At 46.6% G+C, this 25,675-nt stretch overlaps 2 protein-coding genes across 12 annotated transcripts in view; one reads left to right on the top strand and one right to left on the bottom strand.

Annotated features, from left to right (window-relative positions):
- Positions 1-15,272, top strand: part of TTLL11 (tubulin tyrosine ligase like 11) — a 36,083-nt gene extending 20,811 nt beyond the window's left edge. The window contains 3 exon segments of the mRNA XM_039730753.1: positions 8,044-8,265; positions 10,259-10,374; positions 12,149-15,272. Coding sequence (XP_039586687.1) covers positions 8,044-8,265; positions 10,259-10,374; positions 12,149-12,495 — 685 coding nt within the window. The 3' untranslated portion in view covers positions 12,496-15,272.
- A 6,459-nt stretch (positions 15,273-21,731) lies between these two features.
- Positions 21,732-25,675, bottom strand: part of LOC120512343 (DAB2 interacting protein) — a 156,917-nt gene continuing 152,973 nt past the window's right edge. For 9 of the 11 annotated variants that reach the window (XM_039730509.1, XM_039730511.1, XM_039730513.1 and 6 more), the window contains one exon: positions 25,264-25,571. In XM_039730509.1, coding sequence (XP_039586443.1) covers positions 25,404-25,571 — 168 coding nt within the window. In that variant the 3' untranslated portion in view covers positions 25,264-25,403. Of the gene's footprint in view, positions 25,572-25,675 lie in introns of all 11 variants that reach the window. The other 2 variants (XM_039730508.1, XM_039730512.1) reach the window with 1 other exon arrangement.

The raw sequence follows: 25,675 nt of genomic DNA, 5'->3' as shown, positions 1-25,675 counted from the left end.
TTCCCAAAGTGCCACGTGCATCTTGGAGCTCCTCTGCTGTCTGCTCCTGCTTTGGCTGAATTCTGACAAAGTAAGCTGCTTTGTGTTGCTTTGCTTTGTTTTTTAAACCATGAAGTCAGCAGGACTCCAAAGCATCCCTGGGAGCTGTCTTGCTTGCAGATGTTTGCTGTATCTGGGCAGCTTCAGCTGGAACCAGTGAAAATCCAGGTTAAATATGGTCAGAAATGTTACATTGGATAGGATATAAAACAACAGCAATTCTGACCTTATTCATCAACTCTGAAGTGTTTATTTGAGTGTTTGGTGGAGTCAGCCTTCTGCTGGAAGGGACCTTAGAGATCATCTCGTTCCACCCCCTATAATTTCCTCTTTAGTTTTCAATACAAGAGAGCTGTTGTAGTTTGAAGTTAAAACCACTTTTTTCCCCCTCTCTTAAAGCTAAAGGCAACATCTGTGTGTGCCTTCCCTGTCCAGGGGGGTTCACCGAATTTCTGTGTTTGTACAGGGAAGGGCATTAACAGTTAGGTTTGTGTGCAAAGTGTTTTTTCCTGACACTTCAATATGTTAATCATTTGAGCTGAGTTTCTGCTATCAGCAAAATCATCTTCACCTCTAGGTAGCCTGTAGCTTGCTAACATAATCTGGTTTTTGGGTGGTATCTTACTGCAGGAGCAGTGATTCAGCTGCACTCTTGACTGTAGAGTTTTTTCCTGGCTTTTGTATATGCACAATTTCCATTACTAATCTTCAGTTAAATGCTTCTTGAATGAAATTTGATTTTCAGAATATTAGCTTAATTGCCCTGTCTAAAATGAAAGATATATGTGTATTTAATGTGACATTTTTTCCCTTTCACCTTCTTGAGTGTTTGTGCTGCACAGAAGCAACTCTGCCTTTAAATCAATTTTCCCAGTTGCTCTGTAATGTAAACTCCAATAACTTCTAATTTTCTGTAATCTCTCTTATACTGAATTGCTTCCCACCAGATAGTTTCGTAGCATAAGGGTACAGGTACATACCACAAACAGAAATTGTAGTTACATGGTGTGTATTTATGTCTGCATGTGCAGCAGGGCTACGTGTATATGGTATAAAAATGTCATTTCTTACCTTCTTCTTGACATGTTTCCAGTCTCTGTGTTATGTGTAACTAAAACTACAACCAGCTGTGAGAGTTTTGAATGAAATTCAGAAATTTTTGGGGGAGCCTTGGATGCTCTGTCCTGGTCTCCAGTCCCTCGTGTGGCTCCTGAGTGTGCCATGTACTTTGTGTTCTCTCAGGAGCGGCACAAGCCATGAACAAACTGATTTCCAAACATCAGATTTCATGCAGCCTGGAAGATGTTAGAGCAAATTGATCAGCCAGGGCAGGCTGAGGTGCATCAGCTCCCAGGAAAGGAACAAATCCCTGTTGGAGTGGGGCTGCTGGGCCCCGTCACAGACTGGGGGTGGGTAACAGTGGATGGAAAAATGAATGTGCACACACAGATTGTATCCCTGAACACCCTGCAAAGTCCTTACATGCAGGTGCCTTGTGAGAATTAGAATTTAACATAACATGGATATAAATGACAGCTGAAATACCTATCTTTTTTTCTTCCACTGTACTGTGATTTCTTGGGATGAAGTTGAAAATTTTGTCTTTTTCTGGCAAGGTGTTTACATTTCAAGAATTTTTCTTCCTGTTATAATTATGTGATAAATGCAAGCATTTATTTTTGCTAACATTTGGTTTTAAATAGACATGGAATGAGAAATGAAGGAAAAATGGAGACTATTTCACAGATTTTTTTTGCAGCAGGTTTATTATTCTCATTAGCTTCAGGCTGTCAGAAAGTTACATGTCTCAGGCACTGCACATAATGAGTGAATATTGGATCATAAACATGTTTGAGAACTGTTTGCTTATTGCCCTGTTCATACTCAAATAATGGTGAGGGAGTGCAAAGCAGGTTTTTAAGGGACAGCAATATTAAGTGCTTGGATTTTGGTTTGACTTAAGCAGAGGCATTGAGCAGAAAAATAACATTTTCCCTCTTACAGATATCCTTCAGGTGTCAGTTCTGCAGGATCCCGGTTTTATTACATCAATCACAAGCAGCTTAAGGCTTCCAAAAACATAGTCACAGACAGATGTTGAGCCTGTCTGGGGATTAGAAATATCCTCTTCCATTAAGTATAAATTAACTTAATCACCAGGTATGAAAGATAAGCAGCATAAACATCATTCCCTGAAGCTTTCATTAAAATTAAAATTCTATTTAAAACTAGGCTTGTACTTTCTATGACTTGATCCCCCTTCAAAGAGATTATATCTGCTGTAAATTTTTACAGTGACAGAGTGACAGAAATTAATGTATTGGGGGCAGTGATGTTCTCTATAATTTAACTTCTGCTGCAAGTCATCTTTCAGCAAGAGAGATGATTGGCTTATTTTTAAGTAATAATTGGTCTCTAGTCTCTGAAACACTGAGAAAGCAATAAAACTGCCTAGCACCCAGTAGCCACAAAATGAAAGCATGAAGTCACCTGACTTAATAGCAGTGTAACCATCAGGAGTGTTATTCTGTGTATGAGAATTCACCTGCTTTAATAGGAGGATTAAGGCTGATAAAATGCAATTGCAGTGCTGCTTTCTGCTCCCTTGGATGACAGGGTAAAGCTTCTTTTCTGTCCCAGCATAAGCACAACTGCTTTCTAAGAATAATTTCCACATGGGAAGAAATATCCTGGGGTTTTATTTTTTTTTTCTGTTCTAATGTAAGACACTTGGTGGTCTAATTTCAGTGTATTCCCAGGCTTTACAGCTGCTTTGCCTTTGCACAATCCTGCATTATTATTTTTCAGGCACGCTTTTCTAAAGAAACAAAAGAAACTCTGGAGAAATAATGAGGCACATAAGTACCTTGAAAGCAAATAGTGAACACAAATAAATCTACTAGGAATAATAACAGCTACCTCCACAGAAAATAAAGTATTGGGGACTATATTTAATGATCTTTGTTCTGTAATAATTTTTGCTACAGTGGAACAAAGTCTTTGTATGCAGGATTTGCATTGCTTATCCATTTATTTCATTACAGTAATGCCATATTTTCTGCTGCACTCATAGCTGACAGGTAATAACATAAGCATTCACTGCTTGTGTTACATTAAGAGTAATAAATCTGTAGCGAATACAGAATGATACCACCATTATTCTTAAGAGGAGAAAGTTGGAAGTAAAGAATCTCAATTAATAATTAGGAAATAGCTGGGTTTTTTCAGCACCTGAGACTCCTCAGATGCATTTCTCCTTTAATTATTTAAATTATTAATTAGGGAGGGCTATAGAGATCAACCCACAGCTCTAGACTTCTCTGCATATGAAATGAAAATGTCAGTAATGTTCTGATGCCTGGCTTTGTGTCCCTGGTGTGGAGCAGAGCAGGATCCCTGCCAAGTTTCTACATCTTGGAAACACTCATTAACACTGTGTGAAGGCAGCAAACTTTCCAGTCTTCTGTTTTCTGCCAAAAGCTATTTAATCTTTAATGAGAAGTGTTTATTTTTATAATAAATCCATCAGTCTGAAGAGGCAGTGAACCATCCTTCTCGGGAAGGGGGCTGATGGCTGTGGCAAACAAACAGCACTCCAGGGACAGAGCGGGAGCTCAGGGCTGCTGGGATGGCTGCTGGCAGGCTGCAGGCCCTTGGCCTTCCCTTTTCCAGCACTCTCATCAATTATTTTGGTTTTCTTACTCCAGTGGCAAAGCTATGGAGTACATTTTACCCGCAAATTCACCTAAAATGTGTTTGCAGCTCTCCAAAACGAGCAGCGTGTTCTGTGCCTTTCACCCTTCTGGGTGTCAGGGCTGGAAGCTGCAGGTGAAGTTTAAAATCTAAAAGAGGTGATTTTTCAATTTATTTATTTAATTGAGAGATACAGGTTTGGTTTTTTTTTCTCTCAGAGAGAGATGGAAATTCTGCTTCCAGCATTTTCTGCTTCCCAGAGACAGGACAGCTGCTGTGTTTTCAAAATGTATTTAGTGTGATCAGAAGTTCGTTGTCTGCCAACACCGTGGTGATTATCAATCCTTATGTTTGATTGATTCTGCTCTTTGAAATATGGGCTCTTTGCTGGGGTTGCTCTGCCTGCCTCAAAGCATTCTCCAAAGTGTTGAATAAACTCTATGGAAGAGCCATAATTATTCCAACATAATGTCAAAAATCTCTTACTCTGTGGGTTTAACATTCTTTTAATACTTCTATCTTTGTGCAACTATATTATTATTTTGAAAGGTGGAAATTCTTGTGCTATTGATGTTTTTGTACTTTGCCAGAGGGTGAAGAGGGGATGAATATTAATTTTCTTCAAATGACACTCAGAGTGGCCAGAACAAAACAAAAGCTGATTGCTCACACACATGCAGGCAAACCATGAAACTGCTTGCTATGACATCCTGGGAGTGCTGGAAGTGTGTTAATAAAATAATGGGATTAGTTCATAAAACCAAATCATGAATGGTTGATAATGCAGAGACAGTGCTCGGGCTTGGCCTGAGTTTCCTAAATTATTTATTTCTGTGAATGAGCACATGAATATATTTCCTTCCTGCACGCTCCAGGTACAAACATTTACCTGTTCTTTGGGAGGTCCATATTCTGTGGTGATAAATGGGTGGATAGATAGATTTGTAATGCAAAATATTCTCTGCTTTTAACTATGTTAACATAGTCCTTGCTTGGAGAATAGAGGCTCAGCTGAGGGAATAATTATAGCTTCAGAATCCAGAACATGGTATTTTCTTTTATTAGGTAAGCAGTTGTAAGCTGATACTGAAATTGCTTAATTTATACTTCTAGCAATGCCCTAAATGTAAAATACATCAAGTAAGCATTCTTAGAAATATTAATATTGTGATTCTTACCCCATTTTACTCTGAATTTGACAGCTAAATTTTATATACAAGTGTACAAAATGCTGCAAATTTTGAAGCCTTTAATTAGTAGTTGCAAATTTGTTTGTCCCTTAGCAACTTGTATTTGCATAAAGATTAAGGCTGGTCAGAAAGAAAGGAATAAAACATAGATGGAGGAAACATTAATAAATTAGTAATCATGTATAAAAGATAAGTAGTCTTAGATATAATTTCCATAAGCTTTATTAAAATTTAAATTTTTTTTAAAGCTGCACCACAGTTGATCATTTCTAAAGTGTGATCTTTCATAAGCTGCAGAATTAGAGAAACTAATGTATTGAGGTCAGACATTAGTATGTAAATGAAGCTTTGCTTTTTTTCTGTGTGACAACAGAAGCATTACCTTATATTTGACCTTTCATTCATTTGCCTGACTCAGCTGTGTCAGTCAAAACAATTAATTCTAACGAGCGGCTTGAACGCGTGGGGCTCAGCTCCCTTCTCCTCCCTGGCCTGTTGGAAATCCCAGGAGCAAAGGAGGGATCCTGGGCAGGGTTCCCTGGAGCTGGGGAGCTCCTGCTCCTTCCCCACTGCAGCCAGTCCGTGAGGTTTGCACACCAAGCCCTGGCACAGGGCTGTGCCTGCCCTTCCCTGGAGAGCTCCAGGAGCAGCCTGGGACAGGGAGAGTGTCCCTGCCCACGGATGGACCTGCGGGTTCCTCAAGCTCAAACTATTCCATGATTCTGTGAGATTCAGGTGAGATAACCAAAATGAGTGCTTCTGGATTTCCCAGCTGCCTGCTGAGCTGGAGGTGGACACGGAGATGAAAATCCCCCTCACATTTTCACCGTGCTGGACTCAGAGCTGTATTTCTGCTCGCTGCAGCTCCGTCCTCCTGAACTCTTGACATCATCTCTCCTCTCTGGTTATTTTTTTATCTCCTTTCCTTCTGCTGTGCCCTGAGGAAGCTCTGACCCTGTTTTGGCTGGGTGACCCTGGGGAGTTCAGCCCCTCGAGGTGGCAGATGGCAGCCAAACACCAGAGAGCACAAAATGGGGCATTGCAAGGGGTGCACTTTGTCTGAGTGCTGAGCAAAAACGGGCTGTGCACCCTTTTCCTTGGAAAATATGCAATCCCAGTAAAATTCTGGATTTATAGGCACTGCATTTGGCTGTACGGACCTACCCAGGCTGTTTGTCTTAATTAGTCACGTTGAGACCACACCAAGGTGGGGGCACACAGGTGTGTGAATAATACAGAAAATAAACTTTTATTGAGGTAGTGTCTGTGGTAGCAATGGAGAATTGTACCTTGAATATAGGCAGTGTAAATCAGGGAAGGGAAGTGTGCAGAATAAGCAGGTTTGTGGATCAATTCATAGTGCAGACACAGGCAAACCCTTGTGCAGGTTTGCTTTGGAAAGTCTGAGTTTTATTAGAAGTGCAAAATATATCTTTCACTGTAATTCAAATTGTTTGATCATATTAATTGGGCTCTAGTGTTTTAAAAAAGGAAAAGTAAGGAAATCTTGTGGGGGAAGCTAAAGAATGAAAACAAATCGTTAAACTTAATAAAAGTCCTAACCTGCAAATTCAAACTAAGAAGTGTGTTCCCTTTTTTTTCTTTTTTACTGAATAGCAGTACAACATTTGGCAATAAAGACTAGATTAAGTTTTCTTGTCCTGATTTAAATATTTTACAGACTTTCCCAATGTATAAGTGGAAAGGAATGAGACATGCGGTAGCATACAGAAAACCTCTGGTTTTCATTTTAAAATACTTTTCCAATAAGAAATATGGATTTAAGAGCTCTCTCCAGACCTCAGTAAAAGTTTGAAATGGGATGCTGGTTGTGAGCTTTATGCATGACTTCAAAGACACCTGTGGGCTTTTCTCCATAGAAAGGAGGGGAAGCAGGAAATTCTAGGTGGTAGTTTAGAGCCTCTGCTTTATTGCAATCAAGAATATTTTTTCTTTGACCAAAATACAATTTTTTTTAATGCCCTAAACCAAACCAAAGCTATTTTTGTAATCTGGCTGTGTCCATTCCCCCTCAGCCAGGGAGACAGAGTCTTCTGTGGCTCCCAGCAGTGATGCTGTGTCTGGTTTGGGGGTTCTCTCTGTGCCATTTCTCATTGCTGTGGAGGATGGAGGTTGAAAAATAAAGACCTGGAAAAAACCTCCTTTAAAGTACTTCATCAGAAATTGCAGGGCCTGCTGTTCAGCAGGGAAGAGGTGTGTTTGGGGAGGAGCTGCAGGTTTGCAGAGGAGGAGATGCTGTTCCCAAGGCCTGTTTCAGGGAGTTGGGTGGATGGACAAGGCTCCAGCCACACTCTGAGAGTGCTGGGCAGAATTCAGGGCTCTAAGCTGATCCCTTTAATAGTCTCTTTAGTGTTTGCTGTAAAAAATGAAATATCCTCAACTCTGCTTCCGCCTTTTAAAGAAAAGCTTTATATTTTTTTAATTAAAAACATTAATGATGAATGAATAATGTACAATCCAAAACACTGTTGAATTTAGAATGAGAAAGGGTTTGGGGCTTCCAGGCATCATTAAAATGAGAGTTGTGTTACAAACAGCACAACCTCCTCTCTGCTGAGTACAAGGTTTCACATTTGGTCAAGGTCTGTTTCAACTGGTTGAAGATTTGAATTTTTGGATTCATGAACAGACCTTTTAAGATTAAAAATAGAAGCCTGTGTGCTTGTTTGGTGGCTGTACGTATTCTTACTCCTTTGGCAGGTGCTCAACAGCAGTGACACCCCCATCCCATCTTACATGAGAAAGAACAAAACTAATAACTAAGCTTCACTTAACTAATGACAAAAATAACATTATTTTTCTACTTTGCTATCTGCAACAAAGAGGAACATTATCAAAGCACTACCTAAGGTTGTTATTTATCTTTAAAGACTTTTTAGGCTTTTATAAAAACAGTGATCCCATTTATAGACATTCAGCCTCTTGCAGCAACAGTCGTACAAGGCCGGGTGCTTTGCAAACTGCAGCGTGGCAGTGCCACCCCATCAGTGATGGTGTCAGGAGCAGCCTGGTCTGTGGGAGGTGTCCCCGTGGCAGGGCTGTGGGGTGAGCTCTGAGCTCCCTCCAGGCTGACTGACCCCTCTCTGGTTCTGTGCTGCAGGTGCCAGAGCTCGGAGCAGGCGCCGGGAGCGGGCGAGGAGCCGCCAGACACCGGCGTCGAGGCTGCTCTGCCCTCGCTGTGCCTCAAGCAGGTGTTCCCCAAGTACGCCAGGCACTTCAGCTACCTGCGCCTCGTGGACAGGGTGGCCGCCCTCTTCATCCGCTTCCTGGGGGTCAAAGGGACAACCAAGCTGGGCCCCACGGGCTTCCGCACCTTCATCAGGTCAGTGGGCAACGGCTGGCCTGTCAGAGGCACAGCTCAGCTTGCAGCCTTTGTGATCCTTCCAGCGTGCTCAGAACAGTTCTTCTGTTCTAAAATAGATTTTCATCAGTCCAGGCCACACACTGACCTACGAGAGTGTGTCTGGGAGGAAGCTGGGGCTTTATTTGACAGCAGATCAGTGATCCTTTGGCAGATAGAATTTGCCGTCTTCGTCAGCATGTCACGTTCCCAGTAAATGGTAGAAATATCATTGTGAGGAAGTGACAACTGAAATTGGGTCACTTGATGTGATTCTGTCGGCTGTGGGGACACTGCTGGCCGCCCCAGGCTGCAGGAAGGATTCCCAAATGCCAGCTCCTGATGCACCGTGCAGGGAGGATTTGCATTGTGAAATTGCACCTTGCAATGTCAAGGAACTCAATTTATTTTTTCACATACTTTTTATTTAGGAGGGTTTTTTCATTGTTTTTATGGCTATATCTGTTCTAGTCATGGTACAAATACCTCATTTTCTGTCTTTCATTGACTATGACAAAAGAAATGAGCAGCAGCAGCAGATGCACTCTTAAAACACAGATCCTGTTTCTATGCAGATGCATTTAGCATTCAGGAATGAATATAAAACAACTTGGTTTATACAAATGATGATATATAGAAAATGTCTGAAGGCATCTGCTCTATCCACAGACCAGCACAGGATTGCATCCAGTTCTGTATTTTTTGTAGTTTTATCCAGCCTTATTTTGGCACTTGTCAGAGGAACACAGAAGAAATGCCAGCATTTTCTTTTAAGAATATTCAGATAAATTGCCATAGCTCAATGAAATAGCATTTGCAGTTTCTTAACTCATGTTAAATTAAACTTTTTAATACTGGCAGATATTTTTGTTTATTTTCTCCCAGAGCATCTATGCCAGCTATAAGGCCCTTTTTTGAAGAGCTGTCATTGCTGTTCATTTCAGAAGGAAGGTCAGGTTTCTGTGTGTTGTATCACTTTTCAGGAAAAAAATGGTACACGAGTGGGATTTCGTGTGTGGGCAGGTGCTTACAAAGACTGTCCACCCAAATTCTGGCTCATCAAAATCTGTTCTCCTTTTATGTTTTCTTCATTCTGAAAAAATGGCTAAAAGAGAAACACTGACTGTCTCTAGTCCTTGCATGGATGCTGCTTGGGAGGTTTTGGGATCTAGGCAAGGCCTTGCTCTATTTTAAGGGAGCTCTATTGAGGTTACACTTAAGAGTGAGATTTGCTTTAATTGTCTGAGTTTAGGGTGGGTTATTTTGGTTTTTTTTGTTTCTTTTCTGGCGAGAAATTTTGGCCAGCTCTTTGGCAGGGGCAGTGGTGGCAGGCAGGCTGCCAGACATCTGGAAATCCTGGACACAGAGCTGTTCCCAGGGCTGGTCAGCACCACACTGCACACTCAGACACACACAGTCCCTGCCCCACACCCCAGCTGCATCCAGAGCTGCATCCAGAGCTGCTCTCCATGCTGGGCTCCATTCCATTCCACGAGGGGACATCCTGCTGGTGTTCAGGCATGGAGGAGCAAGGCTGTGCCTGAAAGCTTCCTCCAGCTCTTTCCAAACAGGATCAGTCAGACAAATAAAAGGGAATTTCTCTGTGCAAACCCTGCCTCGTGCAGATAGTCTGTGCAGATTTGTGGTGGGTTTTGCAGTGTTCAAATTAATTCCATCTCTTACAGCCTCAGAGTACTGGCAGTGCTCTGGGAGAAAGCTCTGTGTTGTTACAGGTCATATTTTTAATTGAAATATTCTGTGTTTGGGCCTGTTCCATTCAGATAGGAGCACTTAATGAATGCTGGTTTGTTTGCTCTCTGCTGGGTGTGTTTTATTAGACTGAGCACGTTACAGTGAGTCTGTACACGACATGGGTAAGAACTCTTCTCCTGCAAGTTGCCCTTGCAGAATTTCTTCTAACTTGGGAGTTTGGATGTAATGGGAATCTCATCTTTATTTTGTTTCTTTTAAACAGAAACTGCAAACTGAGTAACAGCAATTTTTCAATGGCTGCTGTAGATATCCTATATATTGATATCACAAGGAGGTGGAACAGCATGGCCATTGACCACAAGGAATCAGGTAACACAGGTTTGTATTCAAAAACTATTACATCCGACTTTTGGGGTTATTTTTGTTCAATTTTAGTTGCTCAGGTACACCTCAAACATTGATAGAAATGGGAAGAAGCCATGTACACCTGAGGCAAGCATACACACAACCAGTTCTCCTGGTTAGTGCTGTGGCAGTTACCCTTCAGGGTAGTGTTACTTTAGGTGTGTAAGGGTCACCTCAATTTCACAGCTATATGAAATCTGAGTATTTGCATTTAGCATTTCAGGGTGGGTATAAATCACTTTTGTGGTTGGCAACCATGTAAGGAAAGCTGTCCACCTGTTTCTGTTGGCTTTATGTTTAGCCCACTCCCAGCTGTGACCAAGACAAGCATGATTCTGTTGTTCTAGAGCAGCTTCTAACTTTTTTCCTAATATGCTTCACATGAGTGTCACTTCTGGGGAGAAAGTGTGTGTGTTACCAGAGGTGCTTTCCCTGCCTGCAGCTCACCGTGACTGATAAAATAATTTACTGAGCTGGCAGCTGCTGCTTTCAGATAACTCAACAATTCCTTTGCAAGCTGTTCTACAGCCAAGATCGTAAACGACCCCAGCTGCAGCCTTGGTTGAGAGAAATTATACCTCAGAATGTAATTGTCATATTTTGAAAAGGTGCCTTTCCTACAGCATCAATAAGCCAACACAGTTAAAGACCCCAAACCTTTCAATATCTCATCCTAAAATAATCTTCTTAAGTGTATGTTCAGACTGGGAGAGCTTGTGGCATTCTGCACAACCAATTGGGGTCTGGCTGCTTAATTAAGAATTTGAGTAGGTATTACATCAAGGTTTTAAATACAATAATTAGTGTTAATACCCATCTCCTCTTCCCCTTGGCTCTGGTAATGTGCTGTTAGTGAGATGTGATGGAGCAGCAGCTGAAGAGTCTCCCCTGCAGCATGGGGCTTCTGCAGGGACTTCTGTGTGGGAAGGGGTAGAGCAGTTGTATTACAGCAGAGACATTTTTTGGCACTGCACTTTTCAGCTGTTTGTTTTTCATTCAGTTGAAACAACTATTGTGGAGTTGCTGGGTATGACTGAAAAAATGGCCTCTTCACCTTCAAAAGGGTTTGTAGCTGGTACAGGCTGTGTAGGAGGGAAGTAGTGCTTCAAACAAACTCATATCTTGCTAAGGTGATGCTTGGTAATGGGGTTGCCTTCGTAGTGCTACAGACTGAAATAACACACTGGTGTGAACTTTTGGGTCAGATCTGTCTCTAAAAGACTTCATTCAGGTGCTGACATAAACTTGTTTTTCTCTCCAGCTATATTGTTTTCCTTGATGCTCAGTATGTTACTGTTGTCTCATTTGGTTTCAACTTAATAATTTTGGCAGCAAAAACCAAGCCTAATACTACATCAGTGTAATGGTGTGATATTCTAAAATGGGTTCTTCCTGTACCAGTTTGCCTCTGGATTGCAGGCTGAGGTCTGCAAAGCCAGAAGCTGTCACAGTGATAGAGAATGTCACCCATCTGTAACCCAGCCTGGGCTTACCCTGCCCTGAAACACCCAATGAGTGTGACAAGAAAAAACCTTGGCTTTTGCTTTTGAAGGACAATTTATTTGCTTTCTGAGCATTCCAGCTTGCTGCCATTTAAATGAGAAGATGTGAACTAGCACGATTGTGTGTGTTCACACCCGTCACACACACACTTAGCCCTGCTGCCACAACAAACAAGAGATAGCATTATCCCTAAGGCTGCTAGAAATGCCACATTCCAGTCTTTGTGAGCACCTTTTCCTTGCAGGAATGTGCCTGCAAGCCTTCGTGGAAGCGTTCTTCTGCCTGGCCCAGAAGAAGTACAAGGCGCTGCCGCTGCACAAGCAGGTGCTGTCGCTGGTCGAGCTGTGCGAGTGCCGCCTGGCTGCGCTGCACGGGAAGCGCCTGCTGTGGGGCTGCGGGCTGGCCGAGCCCCGCGGGGCTCTGCGGGCCGCGGGCAGCGCGCCCTGCCCCGCCTGCCCCGGCCCCGGCTGCCCCGGCTGCCCCGGCCCCGGCTGCCCCGGCCCCGCCCGGCCCCGCGGCCCCCAGGTGCTCCGACTGCAGAAACCACCGCAGCTCAGGGCGCTGATGTGCCGGGACACAACGGGCAGTTAATCCCCTCCTCCTGCTGGAGGAGAGACTGGCGCTGGAATCTCTTCATTTCAGAGTGATGACTGTTTATTTTCAGCTGGATTTTTTATTTATGCTTTTCAAAAAGTCTACTGCAACTTCCCGTTTTCAAATAATGACTCTGGCGATGGCTATTTCTCCACCTCTCTGTGGGATTTACCGTGCACATCCCGTGACAAGCTGCATTCATCCTGTGTGTGTGGAAAAAAAGGACCAAACCACAGGGGATGATAACCAGCATCATGGGATTGACTGAGGCACGCTCGTGTCAAAGGAATTACATTGCTTTGTGTGCACAGGACACGTCACAGCAACCAAGGAAGGAACCGCAGCCACAAATACCAGACTGGAGAACTGAAATCTGAAATTACACTTGTGGTCAGACTTCAGGCCTCGACTCTCTTCTTTCCATGGCTTGGACTGTAGGTGTTGGAATCAATACAGATTTGGTCAATATCTATGTACTTATTTTTTAAAGTCAGTCTTAAAGCACTGAAATAATATTTTGGCTTCTACTTCTTTATACATGTCTTTGCCATGACAAGTACTGTTAGTTTTTTAAAGAAGAACTAAAACTGTTTATCCTTTTGCTTCCACAGAACCAATAAGCTCACACTTATTCACAAAAAAAGATTTACTTTCTTAAGTCGAATTTGGTGAATCAAGTGGTGGTTTTGTCTTCAGGGATTCAGCACTGCTTCTGCAGAAAGCTGTACAGTGTAAAGGCCTAAGAGGTCATCTAAATTCCAGTGGAACCAACCCTGTCACTGACTTTAGCCTAAACTAACCATATTCTAGGTTTGCTCATTTTTTGTCTTTTGCATGCTTGTTACCCTCTTGGGACCTGCAGTAACATCTAGAGCAGATCATCTTTGTGTCTTTGCCCATATTCTTCATTTTCCCCTTAAATAACAGTGTAACTCTGTACAAATTAGATCTAAGGAAGTTGTGTCAGAATGCTGGAGTTGTACAGGGGGGTTTTATTATCCAGGAAATGAACCATGACTTCCATGATCACCCACTTTTTGTGGGGACTAAGCAGAACATGAGAAGGACAGGAATAACTTGGAACTTCAGGGGTGTGGAGTGAAATTCTTTGTGGTCTCCCATTTATTGCCATAATGAATGGCTACATCTGAGCTTGATTTTCCTCCTTTGTTCTACTCTCTAATGTTAATGACTTGGCTTATGTTTTGGTGTCCTCCATGCTATGAGAAATGGCACAGCTGTAAGATGGGCACTGAGCTTTGGCTTGGAGAACATTCCCTGAGCTCCATGTCAAAATGTTCCAGTGGCTGGTGCCCCTGAAACGTGCTGTGTCACTGAGGGGGAGTCCACCTGCTCCACGTCAGGGACTAAATGCACACATGGTGCATCAAGTGAGTTTCCACTTCAGGGAATGTTTGCAGAGTTTTTTTCCCGATTTCAGTTTTAAGCAGCATGTGTTTGTCCCAAGTGGCAATAGCAGCATGGCAATGCAATGCAGGAGTCAGGCTGAGCCCACACAAAACTAGTCCCCAGCATGTGTTCATCTCAGATGTGGGCATCCCTTCTCCTTATCTTTTTCTGTAACACAAATAAAATAGTACTAGATGATCTTTTTTAGTTCAACGGCCAGACTTTGAAATTTTATGTATTGTACATAAGAGGACAATTGTAGACTAACTAATGCCACTGCCCTCAGCCTTGTTCAAATGTCATAAAGATTATTGCAGTATGAAGATAAAATGCAGAACTCCAAAGTCTGGCACCTGTCAGAACAAATGAAGCTGAAAGGGTCATTTTTTTCACACTTTCATTGTAATATATTTGAAGACATTCACAGGTTGAAAAATGGTTACTTCTCCTTTTGTGACATCTGACATTTGTCTTGCGATTGGCAGTGTGTTACTGGAAAATAGCTTACAGTTCCTCTCATCTCATGATTGATGTCCTGTAAAGACAGAGTTACAGAGGAGTCGGATTTGAAATGCAACGGCTGCGAATGCCTTTCCCTGCACCTTTGAAGTACTACGATGTGTGGCCTGAAATATCCCGGTTTTGCAATGTATAACTTACCCTGATATCAGTGGAATAAATTAACTATTGTATATTGAACACTGATAAGATCTCTCTCTCTATGGGAGACCTTTATGTTCTCTGGATCTAATAGAGGTTTTTATAGCTCGTGCATCCACAGGCTGATGCTGCATGCTCTATTCATCTCCCACTTCAAATATGAAAGGTCCCTTGTAGAATAGTCAAAATATTCAATTATCTGCCTCTCGTAATCCACTGTTCATGTATTTATATAATTGGAAAATTGAATGCTGTATTATTCTCGGGGGGGGAGGGAATAAACCAGGAATGTACTTTAGAGATTTAATGGCAGTCACATTTCTCTTCCCTCCTGTCTAATTCAATTTCCTCTGAATATTATTTAGCATCCAATTGCATACAGCCTTTAAGTTACCAGTCTGTGCCCATGCAAATGACCAGAGACACTTTATCCAGGATATGAATGCTAATGCACTGATAATCTGTTAATCCTGAGGTACCTCTCTAGCTAAAGAAACAATACAGGAAAGGCGTTGGATTTTTAACAGCACTTTTGTATATATTCTCTTCAGAGAATACCACAGCACTGCACTCATGATTCTATTTATGACATAAACGATACGAATATTGTATACCAGTGAAATCTTTCTTGTTATCAGACACACAGGTCTGGTATTCCTTTCTGAGTAGAAATCAGAATAAAACAACATCTAACAAAAATTTGAGGCGAGTCCAGAATTTTAACCCTCCTCCCTGCAGGCTTGTGTGCAGCCTGAATGTGCCCAGACTTGCTCAGTGATTCCTTGTTGCATTTGTGCTTTTCTCTGCATCAGGCTGTTGCAGGTAAGGCACCAAAAATCTGCCCTGGGCTCTGGGCACTCCTTGTCCTCTGTCCCACACGCGCCGTCCCACGTTCTGGAGCACTGGGCAGACCCCACAGCGATCCGTGGCCGCTTCCTTGAAGGGCAGGGCAGGTGCTGGCTAATTGCAGGGCTAATGAGCACCTGTGAGACCCCAGCCCACCCGCGGCTGTGCCCTCAGCGCGGGCAGGGGCTCTGGTTACGGGCTGTGCCCTCAGGAGGGCTCGGCCGCCGCCCCGGGCACGGTGAGGGCGTCTGGAGCCCCGGCCATGAGGAGGGGTCTCGTCCCGCTCCGGCCCGAGCCTGGCGGGGTAGGTGCACCCTTCCGTGTCCTGGCTGTTCGGTCAGGCGGGGTGACCGGGCAATGGCTCCTGCACTACTTTATGTGGGAGTCCCCAGAGGCTGTGCTGGGCCCGTCGGAAAATGAGGGCAGGCCTGCTCCGCTCAGCCCTTCTGCAGGGACGGGATGGGGTCCTGTGCCTGGGATGCCCTTCGGTTTCACGGAGCAGAACCGTGGGGCTACTGTCGGTCAGATCCTCCCGATGGAGCCCCATGGGCATCCGGGAGAGCCCTGCCCAGGAAAATGTCCCTGGGAAGAGCCGGGCGCGGGCAGAGCCCGGCATTTCCAGAACCTTCCTGGCGGCGGGGCCGTGAGGGCGGGAAGGGGCCGTGAGGGAAGGGGCGGTGGGGGTCGCGGAGCCCCGGCGGGTTTTTGGTGCACACCCGGGGTGAAGCGGGGCGTTTCCATAGCAATGTCCAGGGTTTGCCCTCATTGCACCGGACTGAGTGAGCCCTGTCAGTGGCCCGTGGTCATGAGTGTCAAGGAGCTGGTACATGCTGTGCTTTGTGCTTTGTTCCACCTCCTGTCTCTGTCGTTGTGGAGGTTGGTTGGAACCTTCGGTGTGGGGCACTCTCATCGCACTCTGTGCCATGGGCAAGGACACCTTCACCTCTATCCCAGGTTTCTCCAAGCCCTGTCCAGCCCGGCCTTGGACATTTCCAGGATTCAGGGGCAGCCACAGCTTCTCTGGGCACCCTGTGCCAGGGCCTGCCCACCCTCCCAGGGAAGGATTTCCTCTGCTTTCTCAGAGGTCCTGCTGCCTCTGCAGACACCCGGCTGTGCCTCGCAGGGGTCCCGCAGCTCCTTGTTGCCCACCTGAGCAAGAACAAACTGCTCCAAGCAGAAGCTGAGCACTTGATTTTCTTAGGTACTGACTCTGCTCATGGAGCTGCCCCTCCTTTGGCCACACTGACGGGCACTGCTGCCACACCTCAGCCTGAGAGAGCACACTGCCTCTGTCCCTTTGCCCACTGCAGATGTCCTGGGTGGATGAGAGATGGGGTTTGGGCTCCAAATTCCTGCTGAAATAGCAGTGAGGTGTCTACATCTGCCCGGCTATGCTCGACTTGTCTCGCTCTGCCCTCTGGTTGTTCCTCCATAAGGGGAAATTGATAAAGTATTTATTTTTCTCTGGCTGTTTCCATCTGTACTGCCTTGAGAGCATCCTCCGGCTCGCTTGGTTTGTTCAGCAGGATGAGGTCCCGAGGTCCCGCTATCCCTTCCCCAACTGCACGCAGCCCAGCTCGTGCTTTTCTCTCCGATTATTTCTGCCTTACTTACCTTCACTTCACCTTAAGCGCACACACACACAAAATCCTCAGCGCTACCCAGATAAATCCATCTGGTCTCTGTCTCAGCCTCATTTAACCTCCCATTGAAGAGATTGTATCACATGGTATTCAGCTGGAACCTATTACCTTGCATGCCCAAGCATATCACATTGAATTACCCTGGCCCACAGGCCTGCGGTGTTTGCTAATAGCTAATGGCTGCTTTTAACTGAGAGGTGATTTATTGGAGCGCGTTTCTGTTCGCAGTGCAGCGGCGGGGGTGTGGCAGTGCGTTAAGCAGAGCTCAGCGAGGGAGCGCGGGCGGGCTCAGTGGTGCGGCTGAAGGCAGCCTGGCTTCGCACCTCTGCTGGCCCTTCCCGGTATTCCCGTGCCTCAGCGCTGTCCCAGATGCAGCAGGTGTCAGGGAGCGGGAGTGAGAGCTCCTGGCTGCTGCGGGACGGCACAGTGCTCTCACCAGCCTGAGTGCCAGGGGCCATGTGGCACATCCGTGTGCCCAGGAGTGGCCCGGGAAGGGGGCAGTGTCCCCACACCATGTCCCCTGCCCTCTGCCTCAATTGCCTCTGTGGGAGAGGAATGGTTTTTTGGCAGAATTAAGTTTACTTGTGTCGTTGCTGAATTTACTGCGGGTGTAGTGTGAAAGTGGTGTGAAATTGCAGTAAAAGACAAAATTGAAAGCCTGTTGTGGTGATGTGATGCAATTTTCCCTCTTCCTTTGCCTCATCGGTGGAAATACAAAAGCCCTTCTGCAGGTCAGGTTCAGATGCATTGGTGAACAAGCAGGAGAAAGGGAGAATGCAAGTTGTGGAGGCAAACCAGCTCCCTGATCTGTGGTTTGCTGAGCCTTGAGCCTCATGTTTGTCCTCCCATCAGCCCAGGTCCCCCAGCACCCAGCTCTTCTCACTCAGGGTGAGGAGGGACCATGGCTTTCAGGAGGAAGAATAGTTAGTGACTGTAATAAATCAAAGTCAATCAGCTTGGGAGCTGTGTTGTTCAGGCTTCGCTGCTTGATGATGTAGCACAAAAATCAAATGGTTGAGGTTATTCAATTATGGCTCATACCACCAATGGGGAAATCTGATCATGTACGGGGCCTGCATCAATATTATTTATGTGTTGAGGGGCTGTGCTGGCTGTCAGGTTGGAAATGGAGAAATCCTACACGTGTCTAAGTCCTTCTCTCTCTTCCTCTCACTTAATAACCAAGTAACATGATCCACTGTCTGTCTAAGATCAATAACAGCACAGGGCACATTGTGACAGGCTGGGAAACATTTTTCCTGAGTGCCTCAGGACCCGCAGGTGCTGAGGTGCCGGTGGGGAAGGTGGTGCTGCCTGGCACGGGACACAAACCATCTCCATCCTGGCCTGGCTGTGGGCGGCACTGCCGGCCCTTTCTGCAGGATGTGGACGAGCGTGGGCAGTCAATAGACACGGATAAAATAAAGTTGTGAACAGCAGCAGGAGCTAAAATAGCAACATCAATAGCAGTTTCCAGATAATGATCTAATTAGCACAAACAACAAGTTTCCACTAATGACTCTTGTTCTTCCAGCTCCTTCCTTTCTGCTCTCCTGTTGTTATTGACTCTCCGGCAGGGAGCGGCTGCGCTCCTGTCTCTGGGGCCGAGGCTTTGGAGGTTTGTTTACTGCCTGGCTTTGAATTACTTCTCCAGAGGATGTTTGCTCAGGAGCCTGGGCTGCCTTGGCGTGGGATGGCTGCATGCAGAAGGTGGTGGGGGCGGAAGGAAAATCAGCTTGGCTTTTGTAGCTTTTGGGAGGCCCTGGGAAAGTTGTGCTCCTACTGCACGTCCCTGTTGTAAAAATAAGGATGCTGACATTGACTCACTGCAATGGAGTGGGAGCTGGCTGCTTGTGAAGGGCTTGGGAAGCTGTGAGGGAAAGATACTTGTCAGGAGCAGATTAGAGACTGTTATTGGAGGAGCCAACACAAGCTGTTCCTGTCCCTTCCCTCCCTAGGTATGAGCCTCACCTCTGCACCTCCCTGCCTTCCTCCCACTGAAAAAACAAACAGGCTCTCCTGTGCTCTTCCAGCCCAGCTTGGCAAGTACTGGCTTAATGCTGTCACTTCCTCAGTGGCCACCGTTCTGGCTGCTGCTTCGTCCTCATTGTGGTGGGCAAGGTTCTTGCATTTTGAAGATGCCCAGTTCTGCCAGCTGCCAGTTGCTGCTGGGCTTTGCTGGGACAAAGGAGTGGGACAATGGAGTGGGACCATGGCTGCACCACCTCAGCCTTGCCTGAGGTGCTGCCTGGCACCAGGAGCAGCTCACGGGCCAGCGACTCTCCCTTACTGAACTCAGAACAAACCCTGTACTTGTAAGGGTGCAATTACTGGAACATCATTATTGCTGATGAGTCTTGTGCTGAAATGACTCTCCAGATTGAAAACCTCAAGCAAACGCATCTGCGCTCCCCAGGCTCCCAGCCCCGCGTTCCCGTGGCTGCTCTGGCTGCTGATCTGCAATTCCGAGTCTCGCTCCGCGCAGCCCTGCCCGCCTGCCGGGGCCCGCCGGGAGCGGCTGCGGAGCCGCGGATGCCGAGAGCTGTCAAGAGCACAGAGACGGCCGGGGTGTTTTCAGCTCACAATTCAGCTCTGCTCTAATGAAGCCCAACAGCCGCTAAGGAGGTTTTATTCAAGTCAAGGTGGTTTTGACTAATCCCTCCTTGCAGTGTTTTCAGAGGCGCTGTGTGTTTCCAGGGCTGTATTTTTCTCTCAGCCTTCCAAATCAGCAGTGTTGAGGGGGACGGCAGAGCCCTGAGAAGATTCTGGCCTGGCTGGGTTTTGGCCCCTCCCTGGGCAGGGGCTGGTTCCTGACAGGAACAGGAGGAGCGTTGGCCTGGCCGGGCAGAGCCCAGTGCCCAGCCCAGTGCCCAGCCCAGCTCCAGCACAGGAATAGCCACAGGTGCTCTCCACATCCCCACTCATTTCCATGCAGCCAGCCTGTCTTCCACCTCTCCCGGAGGAGCTAATTATGATTATGTTAATGAGGCAGAGGTGCTAATGCTGCCCAGGGTTTTAATGACTTTCCTCCAAGTTTTCTTTTACTGGAGGCAGAAAGGTGGTTTGTAAGGAGGACTGGTGTGGGCAGGAGCAGGCCTGGCTGTCAGACCCCCCAAGCAAGCAAAGGGAAGGTGGTGAAGCCAGGTCAGGGCTAAAAATTCTACTGGGAGCAAATTTCAGTGATCTCTCTGGGGAGGCAGATAAGACAGCTTTGTGTGTGCATGTGACACGTGCCAGGATGCTCTAAAAGCTGGAAATGATCGAGTAGAGGTGCTGGAGCACTTATGTAAAATATCTAAATAAATCTTTAATATTTCTAATTGCAAATGTACATAAATTGCACAGCCACATCATTTCTTTGAACACCAACAACTTCCTCTGTACATTATTACATAGTTTAAAAGGAGCTGAAGGAGATTCAGCAAACACTTCCACTTTGCATTTTTGTTTTTTAAACATACTTACAAAAAAAGATTTGTTTTTCTTTATAAGAGGATATAAAACATAGCGACTGCTTATCAGGAACAAGTATCAGCCTAAGCAGATATACAGAGAGAGGTATATCTTAAGACACAGTGATGTATGATAAAGGAATATGTGAACATGGAGGCTGCACTCTGGGGTACTGGTAGCTGATGCAGAGCCACATGGCATTTACAGCAATGTCACAGCTCAGGTGATCTGTGAAAGTCAATGCTTGAATGTGACACCCTTTTCAGAAGCATGGCTGTTTCTGGATGTTGTGCAATGCCCTCAGGACTGGATTTGGTTTGGAAAGCCCATCAGCTGCATGTTCTCATGCTGCTGTTGTCCTCCCACTCCCCCACAAGTGATTTTCCCCAGGGGAGAAGGAAAAGGCAGCAGTTTGTCTGTGTGGGGTCAGAGCAGGGCGGGTGCCACTGTCTGAGCAGGGACTGTCCCTTCCTGTGGCCACTGCAGGGAGCTCCTGGTGGCCATGAGGCCACGGCTCTGCCCCACACCAGGTCCCAGTCCTGGCCAGCCTGGGGGCCTGGATTGCTTTGAACGCCAACCTTTGGGAGGAAGTGACCCCAGCAGTCACTGCAGGTGGGAAGGGCGGAGCGTCCACCTAGGAACGGTGCCACAGGTGTTCCCTTTGGACTTTTGCTTTGTGCTGTCCAGGCAAAGCTGTGTGAAGGACAGGGCAGGGACCCTGGTGGAGCTGCTGGACCCACTGGTCACAGGCTGCTGCCTCGCCCCAGGGCTGCTCCCCCTGCCCTGGGATTGCTGGGGACAATGAGCCCCTCTGAGATCAGACCCTGGCCACAGCCTGTGCCTGCCCTGGCTGAACACATCAGTGCATCTGCCATCTGTGACTGGAAATCCTCTCCTTGTCCATCACAGAACAGGCCTCAGCACATTTTCTATTGCATCTGGGTGTGGACATTAGGAACAGGAAAAAGCTTATGAACGATCTAAACTTTGGGAATGATTGATTCCTTGCTGATTGCTTTCCTAGGAGAGCCTGTGACACCTCACTGAGGTCCAGCAAGTCCCTTTGCCCTTTAGCAGTATTCATAGTAGCAGAACCTGTGTCCTGCAACCTTGCAGCAACCTCTGGGACTGGCTCCCAGACCAGAGGGTTCCACGTGTTCTCACAGTGCAATCAGTGCTTTACAGCTGCAAAAGCAGAAAACAAAACCAACCAGACTCAAATAACAATGCAAAGTGACACCGGACTCTTTGGATGGCGGCAGGATTTGCTTAAACTGGTGCAAAAGGGGCTGGTGACTACACTGTAGTATTAGTTGGCATGGGGAAGGACTGGGGTCCCTCCCATCGTTTGGCACTGAAGCCATAATCCCTGTCCAAAATGATGATACTTACAGTCTGCAGAGACCTTGGGATACCGGTCAGTCTCTCACCCCCCTTCACACAAAACCGCTCATTTTTTCAGGAGCGTCCACTACAGTTTAACAGAACCCCAAATCAAAACTCTAAAAACAGAATCTTTGAGGTGGGCCCACCACAAATCTGGATCCATGGCCTTGCTCCCTTCCCTCAGATCCCCAAGGGAGGAGGCTGGAGTCAGAACACGGGTCTGGATGCGGATTTGGCAGCCCAAGCCCACCTCTCCAACACAGCAGTGAGATACAGCCAAATCCCGACCGAATAAGCAGCACCAGAAGTAAGTTACTATATACAACTGTTAGTGAGATAGATACGGTACAGTAAACACTGAGAACATTTACAAAAAAATATTAAGACTTGTATTAAGATAAAAATTGGAGTGTTTTTGCTTTGTTTACACTTTGACGAGTTTGCACTAGAACAGCCTCTTACTGTAGAAAGCGCAAGAACCAGGAAGGAAATGGAGCCGATCACAAAACCCTGGGGACAGTGGTGGTTTGCTCTGGTGCTGCAGCACCTCTCAGATCCAGGTATTGCTATGCCAGCCACCAGCTCCGAGGCCATGGCAGGGAACGCGTGGGGCTCCTGCACTCACACACACACGCACACACACAGAGAAATGTACAGCTTATAAATAACAGAAACACAAACTGAAGGAACAGAACTGAGCCTGGGCCTGAACACCTGCCCCCAAACCTTTTTAGGGGAGAGTCATGGTTAGGTCCAGTTGTTGACAGTTGCAGGAAAAGGAAACAGGGAAAACCAGGGGGGAATCTCTATGTAACGAGACTTCATCCTGATTTAAACTTCTTTTAGTGCTGGCTTGGGAAACTAAGCGTCAACTCCAGAAGGTGTTGGCACTGGAACTTTTAAGATTTTAATAACTGGCTGTGAAAGAATTTAAGCATTCCTGCTATTTCAGCAGAACAATGTGTTCAGTAATTTGCAAGTTTGAGGGTAGCCAGGACTTTGTGACAGATCAGGGTGGGGAGGGAGCAGTGCCTTGGCTTGTGGTTGAGGAGAAGATTAAGATGTACTGTGCTTAGCTTCAGCACTAAACAATTGGCTTGTGGGTGTTTCTTTTTCCAGCTCTTACGGAGAGCACTGACTGCATCCCAAAATTACTTCCATGTATGAATGGAAACGTCGCTGCTGGGGCGCCGGCCCCATGCCCTGTTAGCGTTTCCATTCCTCTATGTCACTTCTGTCTTGAAAAACTCCAGTCTCTCGCAACATAAATACTTAAAATTCAAAACAATCAGCTCTAAACAGGCATCTTAGGGCAAAAGCATTTAAAATAGTCTTTTTTTGCAGGGTTCTTATGTATTTGATTCTGAGACAGTGGCAGGTGTCAATCTACGCACCCAACGGTTCACAGTACCCTGTATATTCCTAACCTGTCTGGGTCTTTCTCCAGTTGTAACCTTGTCAGGTTTGTGAGGTTCTTCAAAGCCATCTGTGCTAGTCTCCAAAATTCAAAGGTGACTGTACTTGCCATAGGTACTGAGTTATGACATTGCTCTGAGGAGCTCCGTTTGGGGTCTGCTGTGTGCTGCACCCCTCGGCAGGTGGTGGTGGGGTGTGGAGACCTCAGTGCAACACGTTCGCTCCTCCTGGGTTTGGCCCAGGGTTTCCAGGGACCAGAAAAACGTGTAGGAAAAAGAGCATCTTAAATTTTGCAAACGATTGCATGAGGAAGAATGCTGTTAAGGAGCTTTATGGCTGTGGGGCAGCACGGCAATGCAGAGCTTACTGGCAAAGTGTCCTGCTCAGGCAGCCTGGCAGGTGTGAGGCTGGAGACGGTACCTAAGCAGAGCAGAGCTCAGGGAACGTCCTAGTCCCTTGGGCTGTACATTTACACATGGCAGGAGGAGCTAGGACAGGCGTTGAGCAGTGTGTTAACCTTTAGAGGGAGCATAGGCAGATGTCCTGTACACTGTACACTGTCCGTAATCTCAGAGAAACCTCTGGCTCTCGGTACGAGGGACCTGCTCTGAGAGTGGGACTTGTGAAGGGCTAACTGCAAGAACCACAAACCCACAAGCACACCGTGGCAGCAGGTCATGGCACAGCCCCCGTGAAGGGGCCGCTGAGCACAACGTGTCTGTGCCGAAGCCGCGCGTTCGGCGCTGCCAAAGTCTAATCCTGGCTTATGCCTGCACAGTGCTCCTGACAAGGGGCCTTTCGGTGGTGGCTGCTGTTCTTGGTGGTTACTCCCTTATGACCATGTTTTACATTCTTCAAGCCGGTTAATTTCCATGCAGTGCTCATTCCCAATTTAAAGAGGACAGTATTCCAGAAAATGGGATCTTTTTTTTTCTAATGCATACTGTGAAAGAAAAGAAATACAATTACCGATCTTCATGGTTCTTCAGGGCTTTTTCTTGTTTCTTTGTCTGTTTTTCTCCCCAGAAACAGTAAAACTCTCAGCACAGAGCATTCCATCCCCACAATGAACCCTTGATCAAGCAGGAAGCTGCCACTCCACGTAGCCCCCTCGCTCCCCCTCTACCACAACAGGCACCAGCAAATCCAGCCCCTGTCCCTCAATCACAGCTCAGGGACCAAGCTCAGGCAACATTCACTTTATTCTGTGGCAGGAAGTGTGCGTGGGGACAGTGCCTGGGGCTATTGCTTACAAAACTCTTCCCCTTTATTGGTGAGAGAGCAGAAGCTGTCCAGAGGAATCGAGTTGCCCTTCACCAGGTGCCAGCTCCTCCCTCCACTCCTGTGCCAGAGCCTTGGCCTTGCTCTGTGCCCCTGGGCTGCCCAGGGACCCCCAGCAGCACCACTCCTGCCCCCCTGCCACCGGGGCTCCCCACACAGCACCCCTTTGGCCACCACACCGCCCTGACCTTCCATCTGCACTGTGCTCCCTGCATGGGCGGAGTTAATTAAACACTAATTAGCTGCATAAATACCCTGTGGATGCTGTAAGTCAGGGCCTCACAAAAGCCCCCAGGAAGGATGCTGGGCTGGGGTTCACTTTGGGAGGGCTGTGCTCCAGGGGGAGTCACAGGAGGAGCGGGCCAGGCTTTGCTGCCGCCCTCAGACGCTACATGCAGCAGCACACTTGAACTGGACTGACTGGGCCCCTGCCTGCTGCAGGCTCTGCCCAGCTCCCTTTATTTCTCTTACTGCAATGACAAGGACGTTACTCCTTGCTGGGAGGGGTGAGGCATATCCTTTGGGCAGTTTAGAAGGAAAAGGTTACTTTTGTTTAAACATTAAACACTGACTCAAATCCAACAGTGACAGCGATTCTCAAATATATGTTATTTCCTTATGCCACTCATCTCACACTCGACATTCCCGTCCCTCAAAGTGCTGGCAGGACATCTCCCAGCAGGGTCAGTCGGCGCCGTCCGCAGTAAGGAGCTGGTGCTCGGGGAGCAGCCGTTCTCTGAAGCCGCGGCTCACGCCTGCTGCGCACGGTCCCTCCGGCCAGGCCTCTCCTGCGGCAGCGCCCTCCGCGCGTTAACAATTACTGCTGTTTCTGAATTCTCCATTCTCTGTAATCTGCAATTTAGTTGGGTTTGTGGGGGAGATCCCATTACGTGTCTGCATGCTGTACCTCTCTTTCAGCTGAGTAAGGGCACTCATTAGCCGTGCGTTGGCAGCATCCAGGGAAGCAATGCGTTTCTCCTGCAAGCAAACAGGCAGAGGGCACGGTCAGTGGAAAGGCACGAGCCCTGTCCCTCTGGGATGTCAGCCCAAGACAGGGACCCAGAGGCCTTTTGGACCACGAC

The sequence above is a fragment of the Passer montanus genome, unplaced genomic scaffold (assembly GCF_014805655.1).
Source record: "Passer montanus isolate IOZ18808 unplaced genomic scaffold, ASM1480565v1 scaffold73, whole genome shotgun sequence".
In the NCBI taxonomy this organism is placed as follows: domain Eukaryota; kingdom Metazoa; phylum Chordata; class Aves; order Passeriformes; family Passeridae; genus Passer; species Passer montanus.
This window is presented reverse-complemented; position numbering and strand designations above follow the sequence as displayed.